Source organism: Rhopalosiphum padi, chromosome 1 (assembly GCF_020882245.1).
Source record: "Rhopalosiphum padi isolate XX-2018 chromosome 1, ASM2088224v1, whole genome shotgun sequence".
Taxonomy (NCBI): domain Eukaryota; kingdom Metazoa; phylum Arthropoda; class Insecta; order Hemiptera; family Aphididae; genus Rhopalosiphum; species Rhopalosiphum padi.
Window position 1 is genome coordinate 14,571,346 of NC_083597.1, and position 27,330 is coordinate 14,598,675.

Consider the following 27,330-nt stretch of genomic DNA (forward strand, 5'->3'; position numbering starts at 1 on the left):
TTATTTCTAAAATATAAAAAAAAAATTGTAAAAAAATAATTGACTTTAAATATTTTAGTTTTAAACATGCTCTTCTCAATATCTGTATGTATTTTGTTCGTAAATGTATACTATTCCCTGCCTTATTATAAAAATTTAATAGTTACATTTCTTGTTATTACTAAGAGTGACCATTTTCATGTTAGTTATGATTAATATGTGTAATCAGTTGTTATAGTGTATTATGCTTGAACGATGAAGAAAATTATCTTCAGTGGGCAATAATTGTGATAAAAAGATAGACAAAACAGTTTCCAATTAATCAATTTTTGTAATATGAACGTTTAAAAATAAGTTAGCGACTTAATATTGAAATTTTAACTAAACTTATTTATAGTACTGAAATACTATATTAGTATATTATACAAAATGACATATAGTTATAAACTATTAACTTATTCGTTTCGGTACTATTTAATTAACTTCACCATATGATAATAATATTTTTTCTCTAAATTATTTTTATAAAAATTCTTTATTACATCTCTGGCTTAGGTTATTGTAGGCACACCCTTTAATTAATCTGCCGGTAATCAACATGCAAGTGATTATCTTTACTATACTATAATAAGTATAATAAAATATAGGTCAGAAATCAAATTGTATTACTTTTGACACCAACATGAGTATGTCGTTGACTGTCGTCTTATGCTGCTTACACAGTGGTTTTTATCCGTGGCGGTTTGAAACCGCGTCTGCCGTTTTGAATACACGTTTAAGTATAATTATAACATGCGGGTTTTAGTTAGCGGAAGCAGTCGGACCGCCCGAAATTGAACATAAGCTATTTTTCCCATACAAATATACAAATTGAATAACCCATGATGAGTTATAAGTGGATATAAACCGTACGTGTGAAACCAGCTTTACAATTACGTATCCTACTTGTATAGTTAATAGTTATATGCTCGTATTATTATACTTAGTACCTAGTTGGTTTAATTAAGATACCTACTCGATGACTGACTTGTGCGCAAACGGCAAGCACACTATACACAGTGTGCTTACAAATAGTTGACATGTTTCTGTGATGGAACTGACGAACGGGTGTTCTATGACCACCACCCGACAAACGCCTACAAAGACGCCGATTACGTAAAATTTGAAGTATTTGAACAGAGACATGGATGTCTTGAAATTTATTTCGCTTGCAACTTGCTCGGGCAGTCGGGCAATATAACCAATATTGATAAAAACAGATACGGTTTCGGGCTTTGCCCAAAATGCAAATTATTCACTCTGACAGTAAATTTACCGACAGTTTTAGTAAGGACCCGCTGTTTTATACTCTTGATTCTAATTAGATACTATAATATGTAGTTGTAATAGTAGTAACCAGTACACATTATATAACTGTATGGCTCCTGACCACATTGTGTTGTTATTCGTGTCGATGTAAATATGTAATTGATGTAGTGAAATGTCTATGTATATCGTATCAAAATATAATGTACTCTATCCCAACGAGAGAACATCTCGCGGCTTGCCGAATTTTTTGTAATTGAGCGACACTCCGCAGTGGAGCAACTGTTTTCTACAGCAGGGTGTAATGTAATCGCGTAGGGATGCACAGAATCGATGTGCTCTTTTTTTAGACGAGTAGGAGCCATAACGGCTCTGTCTAGTCTGCCTCTATAGAAATTAGAACCCTATTAAACTGAGGATATGTATGTAACATTAACCGTGTTATAATCTATAGAAATAGAAAACAATACAATACGTATTAACAATATTTTTAATTTGGTTAATGTCATTATTTTTACGTGGTATATTCACATTTCACTCCAAATGCTCTAGATTCAGAGCAAGGTAAATAACTACTGGAGACACTATTATGACACACATCGTCGCCAACAAGGCAATACATTTTATTTAAAATGTCTGTAAAAATCATCGATAAATATAATAATATTTATAATATTCATAATATTTAGACACTATTATGACACACATCGTCGCCAACAAGGCAATACATTTTATTTAAAATGTCTGTAAAAATCATCGATAAATATAATAATATTTATAATATTTATCGGCAAATAGCACGTTCACAAATGTAAACAACAATATTATTATTTGATTTCTAATTACATGCATTTTTCTTGTGTTATTGATCTTATACAGAAGTATCTGACTTGATTTTATAATTAATACCTATATATTATCTATGATGCTTTAGTGCCAATCACCCCGAGTGTTATACATTTTAACATTCTAAATAATTATTTTCTTGACAATATAGCTCCCCTCCACTCAACCAAAACAAAAAAAACAAATGTTATCAGAATTGAAACAAAATAATAATAACTATAATATAAATTATAAACTATTAAATTATTTATTCATACATTTGATATTTACAATACATTATAATAGTATCAACCTGTATTTTTATTTTTTATAAATTAAAAAATCTAAGTTTCTTTTTTCTCGTCATTGCAAATTTATTAATTATTTACTCAACAGGTATATCAATATGTCTATTTACATACAGTAAAGCCAAACCATTTAAACGTTTTTTTACCATTTTCGATCTAAGCCATGTTTTCAATCTACAACAATTCAAAGAGTTCCAAACCATCACCATGCATAAGAAGAATTAGATGAGATTTATAAAATGCAGTACTTACCTAATATCAATATCCCTGCTATTTAAAATTTCAGTAAATGTGTTTTATTATTTAGGTCCATACGGTACAACCACTAAACTATAACACTTGTTATTAATAGGTAATTTGTAATGTCTTCATGAAATATATATAGCAAATAGTGAAATATCTATACAAAGAAAGCCCCTATCGCTCCCCTCATATACGCAATGCTTACATTTACATACTATATACTACCACTATAAGAATATTTTTTAACAACAAATAATGGTATATTGAATACAAATAAATATTAAAGTAGATACCTATTGGATTATCAATTGCATATTTATAAATTTTCCCTTTATATTATTATTGTATTCTTTATTTAATGTGTTATATTTTGTATGTATAACAATTTTTAATATAAGCATTAATTTGAATAGGTACTAAATAATTTAGTAAATTATCATATACATTATAAAAGTATGAGTTTACTCCAACTGTGTAGCGATTACCTACCAAACTTTAAAAAAGAGTGAGTACAAAACGAATTAAATTGAAACTTTAATAATAAAATAAAAATAAATTTTATAGTATATAATAATTATTATCATGCTTTCTCGACTTTAGTCTCTAGGGTATTAATTGAATAATTTGAATTGGATTTCTGTGAGTGGATACTGGATATTATAATATATTGAACGAGGGGCAACGCGGGTATATTATAGGCAACCGCCAACCACAGATATTATATAAAATAATATAAAATTTATTTTATACATCTGTGTAGGCAACTTATTATCCACGGCCGACATGAGGATTATCTTATCCATGGACTTATATTATTATAAGTCTATGATCTTATCAATGACCGGGCCCTTCCATTTTTTTATCAATGAAAAATTGTAATCATTGAACTTGTAGTTACAGATGGTAGTAAATGGTAAACTCTATTTTCTTTTCACTATTCAGTATTTGCACATTATAAAAATCTGTAACTGTTCTGTCTACTTTTGTGTAGTTTGTAGGTTTACGTCAAACGTGTTAATAGCTACTTTGAATTATGGTAAGTCTTGTTCACCACTTTGTTGGTAGTTAATTTTAATTCAAAATAAAATTACTTATGGTTAAGTCTTCATATAATTAAAATAAGTTTATTATTTTTAAATTTTTTTTTAGTCTACGATTTTTGCTACCCGAAAATTTTCCACTTCAGCTGTTTGCAATCACATAATGAAACTGACCCGTCTGCGTGTTGTCGACAACAGCACAATTGGCAAGCAAGCGATGGCTGAAGGTAAACCCCCGCGTTGCATACACATTTATAATAAAAAAGGTATTGGCACAATTGGTGACAAAATACTGGTTGCCATCAAGGGTGAAAAAGTAAAAGCTATAATTGTTGGCTGCGTCAAAGAACAAAAACCCAATATTCCCAGGTTTGATAGCAACAATATAGTATTAATTGATGATAATGGCACACCACTTGGAACTCGAATTAATGTTCCCATTCCAATCGTTCTTAGAACTATATTAAAAGAAAAAACTTTCTCAAAAGGAGCTGATTACACTAAATTACTGGCTATTGCTTCAAATTATGTATAAATATTAGTGATAAGTATATATATATATATATATAAATTTAGTTGTATATTTTTTCAATGTTATTTATGTACTGTGAGAATAAAAATGTATTAGAAATTATATATTTTTTTCAAATATTTCCTGACGGTTACAGTATGGGCCATATAACATCATCATCATTATCATCATCATATACAGCTTAAGGGACCATTGAGGTCCAACGCTGCCATCACAAACTTGTTCCATTCTTCCCTATTATACGCAATGTCTAACTGAGCCCTTTCTTGAAGCACTCTTAGATCCTTCACAACTGAGTCCTTCCATCTTGTTCTGGGTCTGCCCAGGGGTCTTTTACCCGTCATTTTGGCTATCATAGCTTGTTTAATAATTCGGCCATCCGCCCTCCATACGTGTCCTAACCATTCGAGTCTTTTGCTCCTTATATATGACAGAATATTTGGTCTTCTGTATAGCTCCCGTAAATCATTATTATGTCTTCTTTCAAATTGCTCTGTTTCTCTGTTATATAGGGGGCCATAAATTTTTCTTAGTATTTTTCTTTCAAAGGTAATTAAGCTCTGGTGGTTTCCCTTGGTGGTTGACCATGTCTCACATCCATATGTTATGATCGGTCTAATGTAACTGGTGTATAGGATTTTCTTTGATTCATAAGATAGATGCTTTGATTTAAGTAGTTTTAATAAACTAAAATAACATTTGTTATCACTTGATAATCTATTTTTAATTTCATTGTGCATAATATTTGTACTGTTAATGTTTACTCCGAGGTATGTGAATTGGTTAACTTTTTCGAAGGTAAGATTATCTACTTCTAGATCTGAGTTATCTATATCTATTCGTGTCATACACATATATTTGGTTTTCTGTTGGTTCACCTCTAATCCCATCCTCTTAACATGCGCCCAAGAAATTAAAAATTGAATATGCATATGCATTATGCATTATTTTAGAGAAAAATTCCTTTTCAATGAGTACCTGAGCTATGGTGCATCAATATCCTTGATGCCTATAGATTAGATTATAGCAGAGACTGGTGGCATACGGGTCACATCCGGCCCACATACCATTTTTAACTGGCCGGTGCTACATTTCAAATTAATTTATAAAATCAATATAATTATAATCATTTATATTAATTGAAAGGGCATAGTTAACATAGCTAATAGTTAATCAGTTTAGTCATATCCGTCGTGTCGTGCTATTAATTTGCTGAATAAATATTAATTGTAAATTTTATTGAATATTTTAGTTTCTGTTATCTGGCCCGCTAAATTTTTACTTTAAATAATTGACACTCTAGTAGCATTGAGTTGCTTATTCCTAGGTTATAATATAACAATAAAAATATAGATGTATTTATTTAATTACATTTTGACAAGGATAGCCATTTAATCAGGCATAAGTATAGATGCCATATGCTATATCAATAGTTATCAATTATCATGTCTATCATTCAATGTTTTTCTGAATAATATAATAATAATTTAAATTTAAATGTAGCATTTACTATTGAATGCAAACTGTACAGTTATATATAATATAGCCTAAATTTTTATCATTTTTAAAACAATGGCGCGAGCATTGAATAAATGGTATCAGTTTCTATATTTTTATAATAATTAAAACAATGTTAAAGTTATATTATATTAATTATTATAAGACTTCAAAATATTTGATTTTTTAGTATTTCTATTATTTCTTTTTTATAATAACAACCTTTAAAGTCACATTTTATAATTTACAAGTTTTATCAATTTTGTTTTATGAAGTTTTCAAAGAAGTCAAATAAAAAAATATAATACATATATTTATACGAAAATGTAAATTTTGACTAGTTATAGAAAATAAAAATAAAAGAAATAATATAACAAAACACAATTTATTCAAAAAAATATAAAAATGCTTTTTATGTATTATATTATATACAAATACATATTAACAATAAAATAATGATTTGGTTTACCTTATTATTTTTAATATATGTTTTATATCACATTGAATTCAATTTCATATTGTTGGTCCAAACCAAGGTAACAATCTGACATCATATAGAAAGTCCAATTTAAATAACCTATAAAAAACAGAAAGTAATACAAGATTCAAAATTATTATACAATGTTGAAAAATATTAGGTTAAAGGTTTCAAAAATAATTTTGATGACTCGCTCAGTGAAAATTCTTAATGATTATTATAACATTTATAACTATTTAACAAAAAAAATTATAAATTATTTACTTGGTTTTGCGGGTGTATTAAATGCTAATCTGCTAGAAGTTGTTCTATAGCGGTTATTAGTATTACGCTTCAGTGCTATCAGCTCCCATTGTTCTATAGAACCAAGAATCATAAACCAACCAACATCTTTTGGTTTGGAAAATTTTGGTGCATATGCTTTTGATGGTATTACACGGTTGAGGATTTTTATCTCAGCAACTAATGTATATTCTGATCCGGCCAAAATGTCCATTCTTTTACCATTCTCTACCGGTTTCTATTAAAGTTAAAAATGTTATTGTTTTAATCAATTTTATTCAATTTAAAAATGTTATGAATTATAAAAAAATTTTCTATTACCTTTTGAACTTCATCACTATCAGACCAATTGCCTTGAATAAATAGATGGAGTTCTACTACTGGCATATCTATGATAGTTTTAAATGCCTAAAAATTAAAGTTAAGCTTAAAAAGTATTACAAATGGAATATTTTTACTGAATTTTACTTTTTCAATTTCTTCGTGTTCAAGTTGAGTTTTTAGCATAATTTCTTCAAACATTTTATAACTTTTAAGTGCTTTATTGCATAAATGGGGTAAGCAAAGTAACGGCAACACTTGTGATGGTATTAAATGTTTTTCTACATTAGGTAAAGTGAGTACAGGTGGGTCAGTGATCCACCGAGCTTGAATAATCATTTGCATCAATTGCACTAATCTTAAACACAACACTAAGTAACCAGCTTCTGCACTGATATCTATCATCGCTTGTAGGATACGTATTGATTGATCTAATACTGACTTGAGATCGGTAATATAATCTGAACACGGCATTTTTAAATGAGAGAAATGTGCTTGAAGCAAAATCAACGTTTTTGTATGAGAACTTTCATACAAACGGCCATCAATATCAAGAGGACATTGTTTGTCTAATTCGCTGAATACAAATTAAATGTTATAAAAAAATAATTATTTTTATTTTTTAAATTACTTACGTATTCATAAGGTCTTCGTTATGTCTAACAGGTAGTAAACTAAACTCCTCGGCATCAACTAAGACTTTTATTAAATCACTCATATCAAGTTCACCCTTAAGCCTCTCTTGAAAAGTTTTAACTGTTTTATGTTGTAAATAGTAATATGAAGCAATATGGCCCAGTGGAGTAGGTCTTACAGTACGTTGATCCTAAATTTAAATGTGATTAAATGTTAAGCTCTACAATAACAAATAAAAATATATACTTCATCAATTTCTAGACAATAACTAGAATATAAAGTTCCAATACATCGTTCTACTAAATCTGAAAGAAATTTGTTAATAGAACTTTCTTCCAAGCTATGTAATCCATAATATTCTGGGTTTTTCATAAGTCTTTGTATAAGATATGTCCAAGTCAAATATTCAATGGCATCTTGTTTAGTCTTAATAGTTCCAGCTACAATTTCAGCATTGAAATGGTCAGGTAATACATCTACCAAAGATGATTCAACAGGAAAAGGTTCATACAGAAATTTTTTATAAAAAGTTTTTTTTATGTCATGAACCTGAAAAAATAAATAGATTTATAACATATAAAACTAACAAGTAAGTTTAATTTTTCATTCTTTATTTCTACCATGATTAAAGCTATTCCCATATTATCATATTGGGGCCTTCCTGCTCTTCCCATCATTTGTAACACATCTGTAATTGGCATGTCAACATATCTTTTGAGTTTGCCATCATAAAATTCAGTACCTTTCACTATAACAAAGTGTGCAGGAAAATTAACGCCCCATGCTAAAGTTGAAGTAGCAATTAAAACCTTAAAATAAACAAAATCATTTTTTTGATATTTTTTTAAATACAGAGTGTTGGTATCTTACTTGAATATGTTGGTTAACAAATAATTCTTCAACAATTTTACGGTCTTTATCTTGTAATCCAGCATGATGTAAGCCTAAACCAAAAGCTAGACAAAGCTTCAAATTTGGATCTCTTATATTTTCAATTATTAGATCCATTTCCTACAAGATAATAATTTGAATTAAATTTTTAATCATAAAAAATTATTGAATGTGCAATATTTTTCTTACGTAATCACTTTTGCGAACCCACTGCTTAGGGTTATCTTCAACACCTAAATATGCAATCAGATCCAATGCAGTTAGTCGAGTTTGTCTCCTTGATGATACAAAAATCATAACTGGTTGTGTTGGAGAGTGTTGCCTTATAGCTTGATAAATTGGTTTGTTCATGGTGGCCATTCTTGGACAATAATTTCGTCCAGCATAGCCACTGATGTGTACTTCTAGAGGAACTGGCCTTACAGATGGACGGAAATTATAAAGACCCATTTCCCCAATATGTAACCAAGCTGCAAGATCAGCAGCTGTTGACAGAGCAGTTGTTAAAGCTACAAGGCGAGTATGTTGTCCAGTATGCTTTGATATAAAATTTATCCTAGAGATTATTATCTCTAACACTGGACCACGATCTTCTCCCAAAAGATGGACTTCATCAAGTACTACCAAAGCCACTTGGCGGACATAGTTACGAGTTTGCCAACTACGAGAAACACCATCCCATTTTTCTGGAGTAGTGACAATTACTGATGAATTTGAAATAGCTTTTATGTCGGGTGTGACGTCACCTAAAAAAAATTATTATTTGAAATTAATTCAAAGAATTGAGTAAAATCTTAGAATTTTTCATTTAAAAAAAAAAAAAAAAAAACAATGACTGGAATAATGAGTGTTTAGTATTAAAATAATTGTCCTTATATTATGTAACAAATAATACCTGTTAATTCTACAACTGATTTTTTTAATTTCTCTTCTAATCTTATTTTCCAATCATTCATACGTTCTCTCACAAGTGCCTTTAATGGAGCTATATATACTACCTAAAAACATATATGATATTATTCAACATAAGCAAATCATAATTTAAATTATTTAATAATTTATTACTTTTGCCTCTGGCTGTTCATTGAATACTCTGAACATAGCAATTTCAGCAGCTATTGTTTTACCAGACCCAGTAGGCGCACCCAAGAGTACATTATTATCAGTATGATATAAACAGTGAAATATTTGTGTCTGTATTGGATTAAAGTGTGTAAAATTATATAAAGATTGATAACTCTGATTTTTAAGTGCAGATAGTGGTAATGGCTGAAGTTCCAATAAATCTAAAACAAAATTTTTTTTTGTTAAAAAATATTATTAAAACATTGTTGATTTATATACCTGTCACTGAAGCATGACTATGTGGAATTATAAGATGCTGGAATGTTAATGGTGTAGTGAAAGTTGTACCTAACCATCGGTCTGAAGTACAATGTAGTATATATTGTGATGGTAATGGTTCAACTAAAGGTATGGTAAATATCAACTTTTGTGTTTCTTTTCTAACAACCTTAAAAATATTAACATTATCTTAAGAAAATTCAAAAAAAATTAATGTAAATAATTTTTTTTTCTATTACCTGATTTTTTGTAATAAGAAACTGTTCCCAATGGTATATCATATCTGTTTCCGGATCTTCAATCCATATCCAAAAAGCAACTGATGTCTTACCATGAAACCTATCATTCCATCTAAATTACAAAATAATACAATTTATAAACAAAAGTAATAAAAATACAAATTGTATGAAACTATGTCTTGTTACATACTCAAATTCAGGGAATAGTTCTAAATTTATTCTTAAAATAGTTCTAGTAATAGGTTGAATACTTTCAACAGCCTCAATATATGGAAGTTGCATGGCACACTTTTTAACAGCAGCACCTACATTTTGATTTCTAAGTAGAATCCCTAATTCTTTAGCATCCATTTCTCGAATACGACTAAATGATAATTTCCTTTGTTCAATTTTATCTATAATTTCCCAAGGAAGAACATCAGAAAATTGCCGTAATTCAGATTCAAAATCCCATTGTGTCATTTCAAACATTTGACAAATTTCCAATAATTTAGCGGACATCATAGCATTATTACGTCGTAAAACCATGTCAAATAATGCCCGTGCAATTCTTGTCGCATTCTATTAAAATAAATTATTTATGTATCTTAATTAAAAAATATAGTGTTAATATAAACTTTAAATTTACCTGTGAGATATACACCAGGTCAGATATTAAAGAAAAAGATTTAGCTCTACCACGTGCAAGATATGTTTGTAAAAGTATATTAACTTTACCATTCACGTTTACAGCTGAACTTTGGCACTCAACGTGACAAAATTTACGAGATAATGTTTCTAACTCAATAACTTCATCATCACGAACCTTCGAAATAAAATTTAAAATAATATTAACACTAATTATACTTGATAAGATTTACTTTACTCTGTCCAGCAAGAGAATGCACTAATTCTGCACATCCCCTACCTTAATCAAACTGGTCTTGAGCGGGGATGTGCAGAAAAACCAATTTTTATTAGAGCTGCGGTGTGTTCTCATATTGGACAGAATACATATATTTATTATAATAAACCTTTAACTGATCAAATTCTTTTGCACTAGAAATCATTGATAATATTTCTGACATATTCATAAAAGGCTTTATACTTTGATTAAATATTTCAACGCTGTCATAGCTAATATAAAAATGACTTGCTGTACGACCCATGTCTGTAAAATAAAATAATTATAATTTAAATATAGAAAATAGTTATTAAATAATTGAAGTTAATAATGAACCTGTTGATGAAAGATCGCCTGTTCTTTCGTTGTAACGTAACATTTGAGCTCTATCTAAAGCCATTGCTGCATTTATAATAAATTCTTTTCTTTTGTTGACTAACATTGGATCCATCTGTTATAATAATAAAATACATAAGTAAAAATTACTTATAAAATATAAATAACAACTGGACTGTTCATTTACTTCAACTTCCTCAAGCGATATGCCATAAACGTGAGGATTTATGCGCATTCTGACAAATAAATAAGTATAACTAAGCCACGTAACAGCTTCCTCAACATTTGATATTGTACCTAATACAACCTAAAAATTAAAAAATACTATTAGGACCAGTAATATGACAAGATTTTAAATTATTTGAAAATAGCTTAAACTTGTTGTATAGTAATGCATACCTCAGCATTCAAATTATTGACAAGATGTTGTACAAAACAACTTTCAATTGGTATTTGATTGGTAAGCAATGATAAATATTTGTGAAGTTTGGTATGTGGTGTAATAATCATTCCATGTCCAGAAGTATCAAATTGAGGTCTTCCAGCACGACCAAAAATTTGTAAAACATCAAGCATACCCAGATCAATAAATGTTCCATGTTTTGAGTCATATATTTCTGTTCCCTATGAATAATTTTATTTATTTATTTAAAACACAAATGTTTAAAAACAATCATAATATTTTATTTTTAACACTAAGATCAATTAAAATCCTACAAAGGCATATTGATTTATCTAAAAAATAAAATAATGAAATATCTAATAGGTTTATTATATATTATATTATTTACCTTAATTATAACTGCATGAGCTGGAAGATTAACTCCCCATGCTAATGTTGCTGTGCATACTAATACTTTAATAGCACCTTCAGCAAAGTACTTTTCTACTAGGTTTCTGTAATATATACATAAAATATAATTGTATTATGATAATTCTAGATTTCTATGTCCTTAAAAACATTAAGATTTAATGCAATTATGCACCAAAAAATTTCAAAATATTCCAAATAATTACCAGTATGTACCATCTAATTACTGTTTAATTAAATAATCTATTAGAATATTAAAACAATAATAATAGATAGTCCATTTTCAAAACATTTTATATCTTAAAAAAATTGAATTGTATAATAATATATAATATAAAGAAAAAATGTAATACTCTTGTTAAAGCTAATAACTAGGGCTCGGATTTTAAAGGAAATGCTTCTTTTTATATATTTAAGATAGAAATCTAATTATTATACATAAATTCGTTTCACGTCAATCTGATTCCAAATAAACGAATTTATTTGGACTTTTTTTGGCTTTTTTTTGTGTAAATGCTTTTATTGCTTTTTTATTGTTTTTTTCAGTTATTCTAACTGTGGAATTTTTATATATCTGTTATGCTATAAAAATAAACATTAATACTATACTGTGTGGCGTTTCATCAAACGAAATTAACTATCATGGGTTTAATAAGTTTGATTTAAACAAAACCTCTTGCAACCTAACCGTTCGTTTTCTATGTATAAAAACATCCTCTCAGATAATAGAGTCAGTTTCACTTCTGAAAATCTTGCCAAATACATGGTAGTAAATTATTTTTTTAATTTAAATTAATATTTCAATTTTTTTTTATTCAGTTTTATAAATTATAACTAATTATTCATGTTAATTTTTAGTCATGCCTTTTTTTGCTTTTAAAAGAATAAATATGCTTCATTTTTGCTTTTTTAAAACAATTTTGTGCTTTTTTTGTTATTTTTTATGCTTTAAAATCCGAGCCCTACTAATAACCCTTGTAGTGTTTCTCAACCTTTGTATTATGGCGACACACTATTAAAATTTTTTATTCTTTGTGACATACAATAAAATAAAATACGAATAATACCTATTAATTTTTGTAAATACAAGGTGATTCTTTTATCATAAAACACTCATTATTTCAAAAAGTATTCATGTTTTTGAAAACATTTTTTTTGTATAGTTACAAGTTGTTTAAAAAACAACGTTTTTATTAAAAAATTATATTTTTTTAAAGTTTTTTTACTTTTTTGAATGAAAACATGGAGTATTAATTTCATATTTCAAAGCAGAATAATTTTCTGAATATTTTGATACATAAAAATCGAATTTAGGGCGAGTAGTTTATGAATTATAAGTATTTAAATTTTTGATACGTGGAGTGGAGTAGTACGGGGTTACCCTGCAAAATGTTTGTCCACTACTCTGCTTGTCTAAACTTTAAATACATATAACTCATAAATTACTCACTCTAAATTTGATTTTTATACATCAAAATACTCAGAAAATTATTCTGCTTTGAAATATGAAATTAAAACTCTATGTTGTCATTCAAAAAAGTAAAAAATATAAGGATAAAAAATATAATTTTTAGTAAAAACGTTGTTTTTTAACAACTTGAAACTATATAAAAAAATGTTTTCAAAAACATGAATACTTTTTGAAATAACGAGTGTTTTATGATAAAAGAATCATTCTGTATAATGTCAACAAAGTTCATACATTTAATATTAGTACTTCCGCGACACATTTGGACTTACCCAGCGACACACCGGTTGAGAAATACTGACTTAACCAATAAAGAACAAATAATAATAATCATAGAAAAATAAGGAAATGGTTTTTTTTTACCAAAATAAAAAATTATCACACTATTTATAATAGATAAAATAAGCTGTTTAATTTACCCTCAGAGTTGTAGATTTATTACCATTTATCTAAACTTCAATAAAATTACATACACTTAAAAGATATACATGCAAAATTATAAATTATTCACCTGTCAGATCTTAAAAGACCGGCATGATGGACAGAAAATCCACTGTTTAATAATTCACTTAATTCTTTTGAATGACAACGTTCAAAAGCCTTTTTTGCTATACCTATTCTATTAGAATCTTGGGGTAGGAATGCAGTCTGATGATTTTTCTGAGTTGAAAGTTCTCTAAAAACATTAGCTGTTTTTATTGTAGCATTGCGAGCATGAACAAACACCATAACCTTAAAACACAAAAAACAAAAATTAAACTACTATGTTATTAATCAATATTACCAAATTAGCTTACCTGATGGCCTTTTTGTACCATTTCATATACTTTATCATAACAAACTGTATCCATTTCCTGTACCATTTTTACAGTTTTGCTACCACGAACACCAATAAATGTTTGAACTAATGGCACTGGTCTAAATCGTCCATCAAAATAAAATAGTCCTTTATAAAGATTGACTCTTAAGAAACGAGCTATGTCTTTATAATTTGGTAATGTAGCAGATAAACCAACAATTCTAATCATGCTTTGAGAAGACTCTACTTGTCTTAAGGTACGTGCTACAAGAGCTTCAAGGACTGGACCACGATCACCATGCAATAAATGAACCTCATCTATAATTAATAGTTTAACTAAACTCGTTAACGCAATATCCCCTAAAATACAAACATATTAGTATTTATGATAAAATATAAATATAAAATAAAAATGCCTAACCAGTTCCTTTACGAGTAGCCACATCCCACTTCTCGGGAGTTGTAACTAATATTTGAGTGTTCAGCATTTCTGTTTTAGTAAGTGACATGTCTCCCGTAAATTCACGAACCGAAATTCCTAGGCTAGAAAGGCGTTTAGAAAAATTTGCGGTCATTTCAGCAGCAAGAGCTTTCATTGGAGCTACATATACAATCTAAAACACAATTTGAAAAAGTGAGAAAAGAAGTTATGCTAAAGGTGAAAGTGTATACCTTAAATTCATTTTTATTTATTTCATTATTTTTAATGTGTTGTTTAATTTGATGGATTATAGTCAACAAAGCAACATTGGTTTTTCCAGCACCAGTTGGAGCACATACTAGTAAATTTTCATTTGTATTATATGCTGCATCAAAAACTACTGATTGTATTCTATTAAGATTAGTAATTCCATGAAATGCTTTCTGCCCAACCTTTAAATACAAAAATAAATATAAGTTATAATGTTATATGTTTAACATACAATCAAATAACTTCATCAAGAGTTTTAATGGAAATTAATTCTTTTCCAACAGTCAATTCTTGTGTCATTTTTGTAACTGGAATAAAAACTTCTTCATGTGTTTTATGGTCTGTTCTTTTAGCTCCCGCAGGGATAACACATGATTCTCCAGATATGAAACCTATTTGATAAATACCATATTATGTAAAAATAAAAAAATTAGAAATAAGTTTATAAAAAATACTTACAACTTGATACTTTTGATTCAAAATTCATATCATATACATGTGGGTACTTCTGAACTGAAGGTGCTTTTCTACTTTTCGGATCAATAAATGAAGGAACATTTGCTGAACTTGTCCTTAAATGCAATAATTAAAATTTTACGTATTTATTTCATGGTTATAACAGGCTAAGTCAAGTTATTTCACTTACGTTTTAGAAACCAATTTTACAATTTCATCATCTGAATCTGAATCATGACGGCGATTAATTTTTTGGCAAGCCTTTTCTTCTTTCCTTAATTCTTTTCTAAGTAACTTATCTTCTTCAGTTTCAATAGTAATCATTTCCATATGTCTAGGTCTTTTATCCATTTCTACTTAAAATAATTAAAATAATTAAGAATTTATAATTTAAAAATAAACTATAATTTTGTTTTCATACTTAAATTTGTAGAAAGCAAATTTCTTTTTTCATTTGTACACTGTTTCAAAATATCTTTTCTGTATTTTAAAAGTGTTTCAATGAGAGTAAGTCTAGTAAAACCGAGCAGGTTAAACAACTACAAAATATTGGAAAAAAGTTAGTTTAAAATATATAAATTAATAGATTTTTTGAAAAACTATAAGTATACTGATTAAATTTAAATTTGTATAGATTATAGGTAAACTACATAAGTAACAGAATATTTATAGTATGAATACTGATGTAATGAAGTTTTCAATATGCAATCATAATTCATAAATAAACATAATAAATTAGGACATTATAGCATTTATTTTTATTAAAACATTCAGAACTTTGAACAAAGTCTAGTTAGGTCTGATACTATACATTTATTTTTAATCATAATTTGCAAATTAAAATTTAGTTTTTAATAAATCAAATTTTTTTATTTCATTAAGGTTTTAGATTTTTTTTAGTAATATTTATATTATGTAAATCATTTATACCAATGTATATTAAGTTCTTGAAGTTTAAATAGAATAATTTAAGTAAAGTACGTAATTCTAAATGATCTATCATTTGAGGTTATACTACTTAAATGTGATTTTCCAATCTTTTTCTTTGACAATGGTATTATTTTAAGATTGTGAATATTATAATAAAAATATAAAATATTAATACTTATTAAAAAAAAATTTATAAAGTAATTAATTTGTTTTTTTTTTTTTATTTAAAACTTAACAAATTATGTCTATGGAATGAAACTACCTACATAATCATTGCTTATTTGCTTATTTTAAAATTAAAACAATGAATGTTGATATAATTGATCATAGATTACAATTTATAATATAATATTATAATATTATATAATATTATAAATTTAATGTTTTGAACAGAACATAACATTTTTCCATCAAAATACCAATAAAATATGGAATCTAAGAAAAAAAAGCCCTATCATAAAAAAAAAGCCCCGTACTAACTAAATAGATTATTTGTTATTTTATTATGATTTACATAATTAAATTTAATCATAACATACATCTATTTAAATATTTAATATTTCTTTAACATTTCTAAAAGTATAATTACAATCTGCATTTAACATTGTCAATAATTGTCATCTGTACCTACATAATTTAAAAAACTGTTTAAGGGTAAAAATTTAAAATAATTATAATTTGTCATTTGTATATTATATAATTAAAAAAATGTTAAATAAATTATTTAAATTATATACAAATGACAATTAATTTATTTTTTTTAAAATTATTTAAAATTTTTACCCTTCAACATTTTTTAGAAAATATAGAAATATTTTACGCGAACAGTGAGTTGTCTACACTGATTTTTATCAATTTTAACACCACAAACTACAATACATCTTTTTTTAAGATTAGATACTAGTGCTTATGATTATTTAATAATTTTTTGTCTTGAATTATGATCGTGAATTGTAACTAATAAAGTTAATTGTTTAATAAATACTTTCGTATAGAGTGAAATCGCTATAAAATGAATATAAATAAGAAGAAATTGACATTAAATATTACATCTGAGATGTCTTTGCCTAGTATAAAACAATTAGCTAGCATTGAAACAGGTATGTTACAAAACGACTTTTTCTTGATGTATAAAGGAAAAATTTTGAATGAAAATACAGTTCAAAATGATATTATATATATTGTACCTCGGTTACTGGGAGGCAAGGGAGGATTTGGTTCAATGCTACGAGCAATTGGTGCACAAATTGAAAAAACAACTAACCGTGAAGCTTGTCGAGATCTAAGTGGACGTAGGTTACGTGATATCAATGAAGAAAAACGAGTGAAAGATTTTTTAGCCAAAGGAGGTCCTAGCACAGATGATCCAGAAGAGCGTAAAAAACGCAAATTACAACGCCTATGTCAAGCACCCAAAACAGAATTTAAAGATGAACATTATGAAAAGCAAATGTCTGAAATGACAGAATCCGTATCAGATGCAATAGAGTGTGGTTTTAAAGCAGGCACATCAGAAATTCCAATTAAGAAAAAAAATTAAATCCAAGGTATATTTTGATTCTGATTTGGATACAGATAGCAGTTGTGATGAATTAGATGAAGAAAATGTATCTACTGAGTCGACCAAAAAAGAACAATCAGATAAGGAACTAAAAGAAACAGAAAATGTTAATAAACGTAAAAGTTTAGATTTAGAAAATAGTGATACTATTACAATAAAAAAAATTAAAGCTTAACAATTTTTAAATAAAATTATACTATAATTTATACATAATTTTCAATTTTAATTAACATTAAAAACTGTTAATTTTTGTTAAGGCATATAAACAATGATTTTCAAAAATAAATTTAACTTGAATTTATGATATTTTCAATGACTATCATATCAATGTAAATTTAAATAATATATAGGTTAGTTAATGGTTTAATCCTAATAATACTAAGAGCACATATATAGTAGTTTAAGATAAATTTAGTTAAATTATGTCTTATAATATTTGTTTAAAATAAACTTTTTATTTCAATTTTTAACTTAGGGTTATTTTGTCATTATCCTATTTTTTGGTATATACTTAATTCAATTTAAGAAACATTCATGTTTTTATCATGGAGCGGTTAAAATTAGCTAATTTTCCACCCAGTACCTAGTAAGTAAACTATCTGTATACCAGCTGTGTAGTATATACTACACACAAATTGGCTGCCAAGTACAATTCTTAATATGAACAAAGTATAGGAGTGTTCAAAAAGTTTCAATAATAATCTTAAATGATTAGAGATTATATATCAATTATGGGTATTACATTCAAGAGAGCATTTTAAAATTTCAAGTTAAAATATACAAAAAAAAATTAAATTGGATTTTAACCAAACATTGTTATATTATTCATATTTTCAAATTTTAAATTTATCAATATAAGATCCAGGCTTGAATTAAGATTAACTATTAAGGTATAAGAAGTATTGACTACAGCTTGTAGAACCATAACTGACCACTGATTTAGGGACACCATTTACTATATTTTAATATATATCATATATAAACTATGTAAAATAAGTTAAAAATAGTGTTCTATTATATCATATTCCAAAATTATTTAAAAGCTATTGGCACTAAAAGTCTTAGTTCTGAATATGCTTATGATAAAACAAAAATTAAGCTAACTACTATAATGTACAAGTTTAGTAAAGTATTTTTTTCACAATCATTGTTTTTAAGGTAGAATTATTAAAAAAAATTAAAATTTGAAATTAATTGTTTTTAAATCGTATTTAAAAGATTTATTTAATTCTTTGTTTATAATAATACAAAAATCATAAAAATGCTTACTTCGTCTTGAAGTTCAGTATCTGATTTTTGAGTTGAAAGTAGATCTATGATACTAGTATAATAATCTTCATCTGAAACACCTAAATCTATTGATGAGGTTTTAGTAATCTGTTTCAATAGCCAAGTTCTACCAAACTAAAAAAATTAAAATAATGGGATGTTGGAATTAATTTTAGAATTAATAGTTTATAATAGTTGTTGTAACATAAAAAAAAAAATCAATTTACATTTGAAAAACTATGATTTATTCTTTCTTCTTCATTATAAGCCATAGAGAATAACGTAGATGTCTTTGAATCATAGTTCGGAATAGGTAACTTAGCAAAATTTGGAGGTACCCATTTGGAGTTTGGTTTATAATGTATTATATTATCATTGACTAAAGAATTGTGATCTTTGTTTTGATTTTCTTCATTATTCACTTTATGGTCATCAAGCTTTTCCCAAAGTGTTTTTAATTTTTTCAAACTGTTCTCATTCATTAACTGTTCTACTTCTTTAACCAACTGAAATTCAAATAAAATTATATTCTCATATAAGAGGCTAATTAATAAAGTAAGAATTACTTTGTATATTTGATCTGCATTATTATTTGATACTTTTCCAAACATACTTTTAAGCTCTAAAATATGTTTCATTAATAGTCCAGAAACACCAATAAATAATTTGAAAAAAAATAACACTGATGAACTCAGTATTTCTGGTTGTTCGTCTTTGGCTAGAAAATTAATTACATTTAAAAAGTAAAAAAATGTGATATTTGAAAAATTGTGAATGTTACAAAGAGCATAATATTGTAAAAGGAAAATTCAATTTTTCAAATTAAGTATAATAGTTAAATACAGGTATACAGACATAATAATAATTATATTAGATACTTAATACTTACAAAGATCTTGTGCTATTCCATACAACATATTCAAATTCTTCATAATAATATCATTTTTAGTTTCATTAATAACATTGCAAAGTTCATTAAAAGTAAGAAATCTAAAAATTAAATATAATGAATAGTCACAATCTAATAATATTAATTATATAAAAACTATAGAAAGTCATAAAACTAAACTATAAAAATGTTGACAGGATAAACAAAGACTAGGTATTGGGCGTTTTGATTTTTTCACCTCTGATCAAAGTTATAGTACACTAAAGTAATCACAATTAAAATGTAAAATAGTATTCTGAGCAGTTTCAAAAATTTATTCTTTTTAGCATTTTTTCAAAACTGTTTAGTTTAAAGTTATGTTTCCTTGTGTTAAAAGAAGAATAGACAAACTATGTTTTCATAAATCTATATGATCCAATTTTTAATTGATAAATGGTGTCACCTATATGTTATAATATATTAATTTTTATCATAATTATATTGACATACATAATTAAAAAATAAAAATTACTACAATGTATTTAAAACTTAATTTTTATTAAATAGTAATTAAGTAAAAACCTAATGTACCTTCCAAATATAATATAAATAACAATAATTACTTTTGAAATATTTTTTCTTCTTCCTCTTTTTGTTTTTTAATAACGTTAAAGTTATGATTCCAAATATTAATTGGTTCCATATATTCTGTAATATCGCTGTTTAGATATACACGAATAGATCTTGAATATCTAGGTAACTGACCAATGTTAACGTGCTTATGCACACCAGCTTTTACTTTTGCCATAATTATGTAAGTAAATATCAGACAACCTATTAAAAAATCAAATAAATACTTCAATATAAAAATGTTAAAAATGTATATACTAAGAACTGTATTTTTAAAAAGGATCCATTAATTTGTCATACTTGATTTAAGGAGTTTGACAATTTCAACAACACAATATATTATATTAATCAATAACTACATATATACACGCTTGAAAAATAAAACAATTAATGATTTCAAATGTTATAACACACTCTATTTTTTGAATGAAAGTGAACACTCAACAGACTACAACATTATTTTATAGTCACCGTCATTCTCATTTCTCATTAGTGCCGTGGCCCATGAGTACCATTGCCATAATAGATTTAAAATAATTCTTATCACTAGTTCAAGATAAGGTCTATGGACTATCACAGTCTATGGTTGTTTGGATTGTATCTTCAATTAATTATTTCAATTTTAATTATCTTAAATCGTGTCACAAGTTAATAGAATATATTATCGTTATTTGTGGATTGTATAATATATTTAAAATCTATAGTAGTTACCATAAAATCTATATGAATAGATAATACACACAGATACATAAAACAATACATTGTTTTATATATTTGTGATAATCACGGATATAGATCCGTGGTGATAATACATAATACGTTTAACTTGAGTTAAGATAATATACCTATACAAATTTGAAGTTATAGTGGTAATAACAATAACAGATAACGTGGTTTATACCAGCATCAGCATGACGATAATATTATCAATGATCAAATGCGCAGTTTTGATTATTTTTAACTAATTTTTCTTACTGATGTTACAATTACTTCGTAAATATTTAATTCATTTTTTATTATGTAGTCGTCCTATTTGATCTCGTTTTAAAAGCAATGGGACATTAAATCCACTATTGAATGTAAATAGAAAACGTTGATCTCGCATAAGCCAAGAGTACCTGTACGTTGAAGATTCTGGAGAACAAAGGTTTTTGAATTAATACTTGTCTATTACACTTTGACCTCCTCCTACCATTGTGTCCTTTGTTTTTTCTTTTGCAACATTCTAGAATTATTGTTATTTGTTTTTATTTTCATACTACTTTTTCTCTGTGGTATGGAATAGGTTTTATTGTATTCATGATGTTATAATATGTTCTATAGTGTATTAGTGTTACAATTCCTTCTACCCAATTATTATTATTTTTAGACATTAAAATGCCCGAAACTGGATATCAAGTTCTTAGTTCTGAAAGAGAAGAAGAAGTTCATTTCCAATTCACTCCTAATGTAGCTAGAAGTAAGTATTCTAAGATGGTTTACATTTGATTTGAAGGATATGTATAGTAATAATAATTATATAACTATTTATTAAATAGGAACTTAAACATCTACATATTATCACAAATTGTTATTAATATGTCATCATAAATTATTTTAGACAGATGGAATCACATAGAAGACTTGGATACATTCTTTACAAGAATCTATCTTTACCACCAAAGACATGGATTTATTTGTCTAATTCTTCAATCGGCATTAGATCTTTTACAAGTGATATTTTTGTTGGTGTTCTCTCTATTTCTGTTTTACTGCATTGACTATCCAGTACTTTTCAGGTATAATGTTATTTAAATAAGTTACTACATGGACAAATGTTTAAATAATATTTCAAACAAATTTTGATAAATTTCTTTTTTTATTCAAAATATTAATAATCTACTCTATTATATCAATAAAATATCATAAGTTATAACATATTATTAAGTTTGATTTTAATACTTCTAGCATAAGCCATTAATTTAAATTTTATTATTGTATGGTAATTGTAACAATTTTGAACAATAAGTTATAAAACATCACATTATAATTTAACAATGATGAGTCAACAGTTGTATCACCTTTATTTGATACTCGTTGCACTATAATAATGATATAAAATTAAATTACATTTTCCTGTACTAAATTAAACATGATTTAAATGTACAAAGCTTGTCTCTTAAAATTTAATTAACTTTGGTATCTGTTATTAACTTATTAAATTAAAATGACTATTTTATAAATGTTATACTTTAAAGGGTTGAACAATAAAATACTGATTTAGTACACTTATTTATTTTATTACTAATTTTAAATTAAATTCAATATTTAGAGACAAACCAGCAGATTCAAACAGAGTAATAAATGGTACTGATAAAGTACGTTTATCTGATGTTTTTCTGCCTGCATCAAAATGTACTAGCAAATTTACATTTTTCACATATCTTTATATGATACCACTATTAATGTTTGCTCTTTTCCGGCTTATGAAAGTGTTCAATGTTGCTTATCATTATGCTGATATCAAAGCATTTTATAACGTTGCTCTCCGTATACCTGATGTAAGATATTTGAAATAGTATCTTTTGGAATTTTTAAGCATTTTTAAATAATTATATTCTAGAAAGAGTTACAAAACTACACTTGGCGAGAAATTATTCACAAAGTAATAGAAGCACAAAAAGAACAAAATATGTGTATACATAAACTTGATCTTACAGAACTTGACATTTATCAACGTATTTTAAGGTGACTTAACCATATTTTTAGTGTTTTTTTAAAATAATTTAATATTACATCTAACAACTTTTTTTTAAATTATTTTTTAGAACAAAAAACTACTTAATAGCTCTTGTGAATAAATCTGTGCTTCCTACCAATTTCAACATACCATTTCTTGGTGATGTAATCTATTTTTCTCATGGAATGAAATACAATTTAAATTTGTTGCTTTTCTGTAAGTATTAAAATAAAATAATTATATTAAACAATCAAAAATATGTTCAATTTTATTTTACAAAATTATATCTATGTTGTATAATAGTATGTTATAAAATAGTAAATTTATATTATTATATAACTATTATATAGACTGGTATATATATATTATATATAGAGTATAGATCCTTTATTAGCAATATAATAAAACAGGAAAACTCAATGAATAAATAGTTTACATGTGTATTCAATTATTAAATGTTAATTTTGTTTTTTATGCTTTGAAAACATTTATTTTTATGTATTTTCAACTACCTACTTGATAATATTTTTGCTATAGTAATTTTTAGGTTTTTACTTTTTTAAATAAAATATACTATAAAATCATTGTATAACTCATAAGATTATCCGAATTCTATAAAAGATTATCTTTGAAAATATATTAATATTTGAGAAACGATATTAATTTCAGGGGGTCCGTGGTCACCATTTGAAAATAATTGGCATCTTAAACCCGAATATAAACAACCTGGAAAGCGTTTGGAGTTGGCACAGTCAATGCGTAAAACTATTAGTTGGGTTGCTTTAATTAATGTATTGCTATCTCCAGTAATTTTTACTTGGCAATTAATTTACAAGTTGTGTGACAATGCTCAAGTAAGATATACAGTTTTAAAATATTAGTCTTGATAGTTTAAATTTGTTGTATTAATTAGATGGTAAAAAATGAACCAAGTGTACTTAGTATTCGCATGTGGTCTTTGTATTCAAAAATATATTTGCGTCACTTCAATGAACTTGACCACGAACTCAGTGCCCGACTTAGTCGTGCGTATGTGCCTGCAGCTAAATATTTACAAAGTTTTGCTGCACCTGTTAGCGTTATAATTGCAAAGTATGGTTAAATTCCAAAATAAACTATTAACATATTAAAAATGAGTATTAACTTGTTTGAATTTTCAGGAATACAATGTTTTTCACAAGTGCTATCATGGTACCAATACTTGCACTAACTGTTTATGATGACAGCATTTTATCAATTGAACACATGATAACTATATTGAGTGGATTATCACTATTATTTTTGATTTGTCGGTTAGTTTAGACATATAAATCATATTGTAACATATTAATATCATAATTTTTAACAAATAATGGATTTTATAATTTTAGAAGTCTTGTTGATGATGATAAGGAAATTGTTTGCCAAGAATCATTAATGACTGCTATATTGACTGAAGTTCATTACCTTCCAGATTCGTGGGTTGGGAAAGCACATACGCAACAAGTCAGTAACCAGTTTTCCCAAATTTTCCCATTCAAAGCTGTAAGTGCTATAAAATAAAAAAATAAAAATTACAAATTAAGTATTGAAAGACTTATTTTATTTTCAGAATTATTTGTTTAATGAATTAATATCACCAATAGTCACTCCATTTATACTGTTTTTCTGGCTTCGTCCCAGGTCCTTGGAAATTGTAGATTTTTATCGTAACTATACTGCAGAAGTAGCAGGAGTTGGTGATGTTTGTGCTTTTTCTATGATGAATTTACGTAAAAATGGTAACCCTGCTTGGCGTTCTCCTGGCCCTTCATCGCCTGAAACCCCTACAGCAAAATTGCCTCAAGTAGATCAGGCTGAAGATGGAAAAGTGGAAATGTCTCTTCTCAGTTTCTCTGTACGCAATCCTACATGGGATCCAGTTGATATTGAAGCTAAAGAGTTTGTAGATGAAATAATTGCTAAGACTCGTCAAAAATATTCATCTACCAGCAATTCTATAATAAACCCAGTAATTTTTCTATTGAATAAACATAATTATTGATTTTACAATACTTTTAACAAATTAATTTTTTTAGTTTCAACATCATGATATGATTGGTAGTACATTACATATTGCAGAAATACCTTCCTGTTTAATTGGGCTCGACCAAAGCACACGACTACTGCATAAAGAAGGGTGTGTTATTATTTTTTTAATTTAACAGTTATTTTATTTTAATAATAATGTTTTTAATTTTTAGATTAACTGGTCGTCCAAACCGAATCAATAGTAGTTCAATAATGCGCTCATCAATATTTTCTACATCTGATTATTTAACTTCAATAGAAGTAAATCAAAGCGCGTTGCTTTTACATAGCATTCATAGAAAGTAATCATACATTTATTAAATTATTGTATAAATAATTATACTCATATCTTCATATCTGTTGTGCTCTTTTAGACAACTCGAAGAACGAGGCAATCATGCAAGCACTTCAGTTTCTCAATCGGTTCTTAAAACCAACACCAATTTACAAGAACGAACTCCATTGCTGAAACCAGGTGCAAGAATTATCTGATTTTTATGATTTAATAAGAGCCTCAAAACTACTGTGATATTAATTAAGGTGTAGTAATATTATTTTCCAATATTTTTGAGATTATATTTAATATTTTCAAAGAACTGCTTTTATTGGTATAACTATTTTTAAGAAACTGAGATTTTATTGTGTGACACTAAATGGTTTTTTTTTACAATAAGCTATTGTAATTATGTGTTGTCTTTTTTTTTTTTATCGTAATTATTTTGAATGTTTAATCCTGATTTTGCCCAATTGTTATAATTAAAATATAAACAATATTGTAATATTGTTTTTATGTTAAGTGACCGCTTAATCTGTAATAAAAATAAGTCAAAACTTAAATTATTTAGTGATGATAATAAAGTTGCTGTTAATCTCAATATTTTCTTAAGCAATAATATATTTTTATTTTATTTTATTTTTTTCCATTCCTCACTGGAATGAGTCACTCCCAAGTCCTAACTATACTGAGTGAAGCTAATAAAACTATTTTCATTTTTCATGTCATTCTGTATTCTGTCTACCCATTTCCTTCTCTAGTTTTTTCCCTCTATCTTTTTCTAAATTTATTTCCATAGCCACTTACACTGCCTCCAAGTCACCTTTCTCTATAATAAAACCAAATCATCTCAATCTATTGTCCCTGATTTATTTATAATAAATACTACTTATATGCTACTTCTATAAAATTATTTTCTCATTTTATCTATTTAGTCCATGGTTATCTAGTAGACAACCGTGATTTAGTCATTCCACAATTCCACATATGTCTTCAAAATTTAAATTTTAATCAAAGATTAAATGTTTTTACAAAATGTATCATTTTTATGTTCGAATTTTTACTTTTTTTAACCATTTTTCAGTTCATATAGTTTAATTGATCAAAAATATACATCTATAATCTTTTATATTTATCAAAATAAGAATAAAAATGTCAAAATGTGTTTGGGAAAATGTGCGTATCAAAAATATATTGGACTTAAAATGTCCTATTACACCAGTGGGGGGGAATGTCCATATACCCCGATACACATATATTTTTCATTTAACGTAATTTTAAATGAAAAGGATTGTCATGCGAGTTTTAAGATTAAGCTTGCGTGTAACTTATAAGTTATAAATATGATTAAAGATATCTTCAATCGTGATTGTAAGCAATATTCTATCGAGTTCTAATTTAATTTTTTTAAGTTATAATGCTATAATTTATTAATAATAGCAATCATCAATTTAGGCTTTAGCCTGCAGAGAAAAAGAACAAAATTAATTTTATAAAATAGTCTGATATCTCTAAACTGTGATAATAGGTGAATACCACTAATGCCATAGGTAATTTTCTATGATCTAAGAGTCTAAGATCGTTGATTAAAGTGTGCAAATCTACTATCTAGTGCCACAAACTACGAAGGTGGCGGTGGTGTACTATAGAACAATATGATCTAAGC

The 27,330-nt window shown here is 26.8% G+C and overlaps 4 protein-coding genes across 4 annotated transcripts; 3 read left to right on the forward strand and 1 right to left on the reverse strand.

The window, feature by feature from the left end:
• Positions 1 to 3,534: 3,534 nt before the first annotated feature.
• LOC132918262 (large ribosomal subunit protein uL14m) lies at positions 3,535 to 4,334 on the forward strand. Its single transcript, XM_060979401.1, has 2 exons — positions 3,535 to 3,696; positions 3,810 to 4,334. Exons 1-2 carry the CDS (start codon positions 3,694 to 3,696, stop codon positions 4,233 to 4,235), a joined length of 429 nt encoding a protein of 142 aa, XP_060835384.1. The 5' UTR covers positions 3,535 to 3,693; the 3' UTR covers positions 4,236 to 4,334.
• Positions 4,335 to 6,095: 1,761 nt separating this feature from the next.
• On the reverse strand, positions 6,096 to 21,152 carry LOC132918259 (activating signal cointegrator 1 complex subunit 3). The gene is made up of 34 exons (XM_060979398.1): positions 20,923 to 21,152; positions 20,616 to 20,826; positions 20,014 to 20,114; positions 19,691 to 19,842; positions 19,352 to 19,630; positions 19,125 to 19,259; positions 15,786 to 15,903; positions 15,555 to 15,717; positions 15,368 to 15,480; positions 15,152 to 15,300; positions 14,890 to 15,090; positions 14,639 to 14,831; positions 14,216 to 14,577; positions 13,930 to 14,150; positions 11,931 to 12,036; positions 11,539 to 11,763; positions 11,327 to 11,446; positions 11,140 to 11,254; positions 10,934 to 11,070; positions 10,549 to 10,725; positions 10,111 to 10,481; positions 9,921 to 10,032; positions 9,682 to 9,850; positions 9,403 to 9,623; positions 9,233 to 9,335; positions 8,527 to 9,083; positions 8,317 to 8,457; positions 8,067 to 8,255; positions 7,693 to 7,995; positions 7,446 to 7,636; positions 6,958 to 7,387; positions 6,811 to 6,897; positions 6,472 to 6,727; positions 6,096 to 6,306 (listed from the first exon to the last, which is right to left on the reverse strand). Exons 2-34 carry the CDS (start codon positions 20,798 to 20,800, stop codon positions 6,221 to 6,223), a joined length of 6,468 nt encoding a protein of 2,155 aa, XP_060835381.1. The 5' UTR covers positions 20,801 to 20,826; positions 20,923 to 21,152; the 3' UTR covers positions 6,096 to 6,220.
• Positions 17,195 to 18,325, forward strand: LOC132918261 (splicing regulator SDE2). The gene is given in 2 exon segments (XM_060979400.1): positions 17,195 to 17,822; positions 17,824 to 18,325. Coding segments are annotated over 2 exon segments (723 nt in total). The 5' UTR covers positions 17,195 to 17,306; the 3' UTR covers positions 18,031 to 18,325.
• A 404-nt stretch (positions 21,153 to 21,556) lies between the features above and the next one.
• On the forward strand, positions 21,557 to 26,265 carry LOC132918260 (autophagy-related protein 9A). The gene is made up of 14 exons (XM_060979399.1): positions 21,557 to 21,769; positions 21,992 to 22,081; positions 22,223 to 22,400; positions 22,934 to 23,162; positions 23,225 to 23,349; positions 23,430 to 23,557; positions 24,011 to 24,195; positions 24,255 to 24,433; positions 24,502 to 24,633; positions 24,712 to 24,865; positions 24,933 to 25,331; positions 25,399 to 25,499; positions 25,564 to 25,692; positions 25,765 to 26,265. The coding sequence occupies exons 2-14, from the start codon at positions 22,000 to 22,002 to the stop codon at positions 25,880 to 25,882; spliced, it is 2,139 nt and encodes a 712-aa protein (XP_060835382.1). The 5' UTR covers positions 21,557 to 21,769; positions 21,992 to 21,999; the 3' UTR covers positions 25,883 to 26,265.
• Positions 26,266 to 27,330: the final 1,065 nt, after the last annotated feature.

Coding starts and splice junctions, on each gene's coding strand:
- LOC132918260 (XM_060979399.1), top strand. CDS start 22,000: ATGCCCGAAACTGGATATCAAGTTCTTAGTTCTGAAAGAGAAGAAGAA. Junction 22,401..22,933: donor GACTATCCAGTACTTTTCAG/GTATAATGTTAT, acceptor TTCAATATTTAG/AGACAAACCAGCAGATTCAA. Junction 24,634..24,711: donor CTATTATTTTTGATTTGTCG/GTTAGTTTAGAC, acceptor TTATAATTTTAG/AAGTCTTGTTGATGATGATA.
- LOC132918259 (XM_060979398.1), bottom strand. CDS start 20,800: ATGGCAAAAGTAAAAGCTGGTGTGCATAAGCACGTTAACATTGGTCAG. Junction 15,301..15,367: donor TGAATCAAAAGTATCAAGTT/GTAAGTATTTTT, acceptor TTTATCAAATAG/GTTTCATATCTGGAGAATCA. Junction 6,728..6,810: donor ATAGTGATGAAGTTCAAAAG/GTAATAGAAAAT, acceptor TAACTTTAATAG/AAACCGGTAGAGAATGGTAA.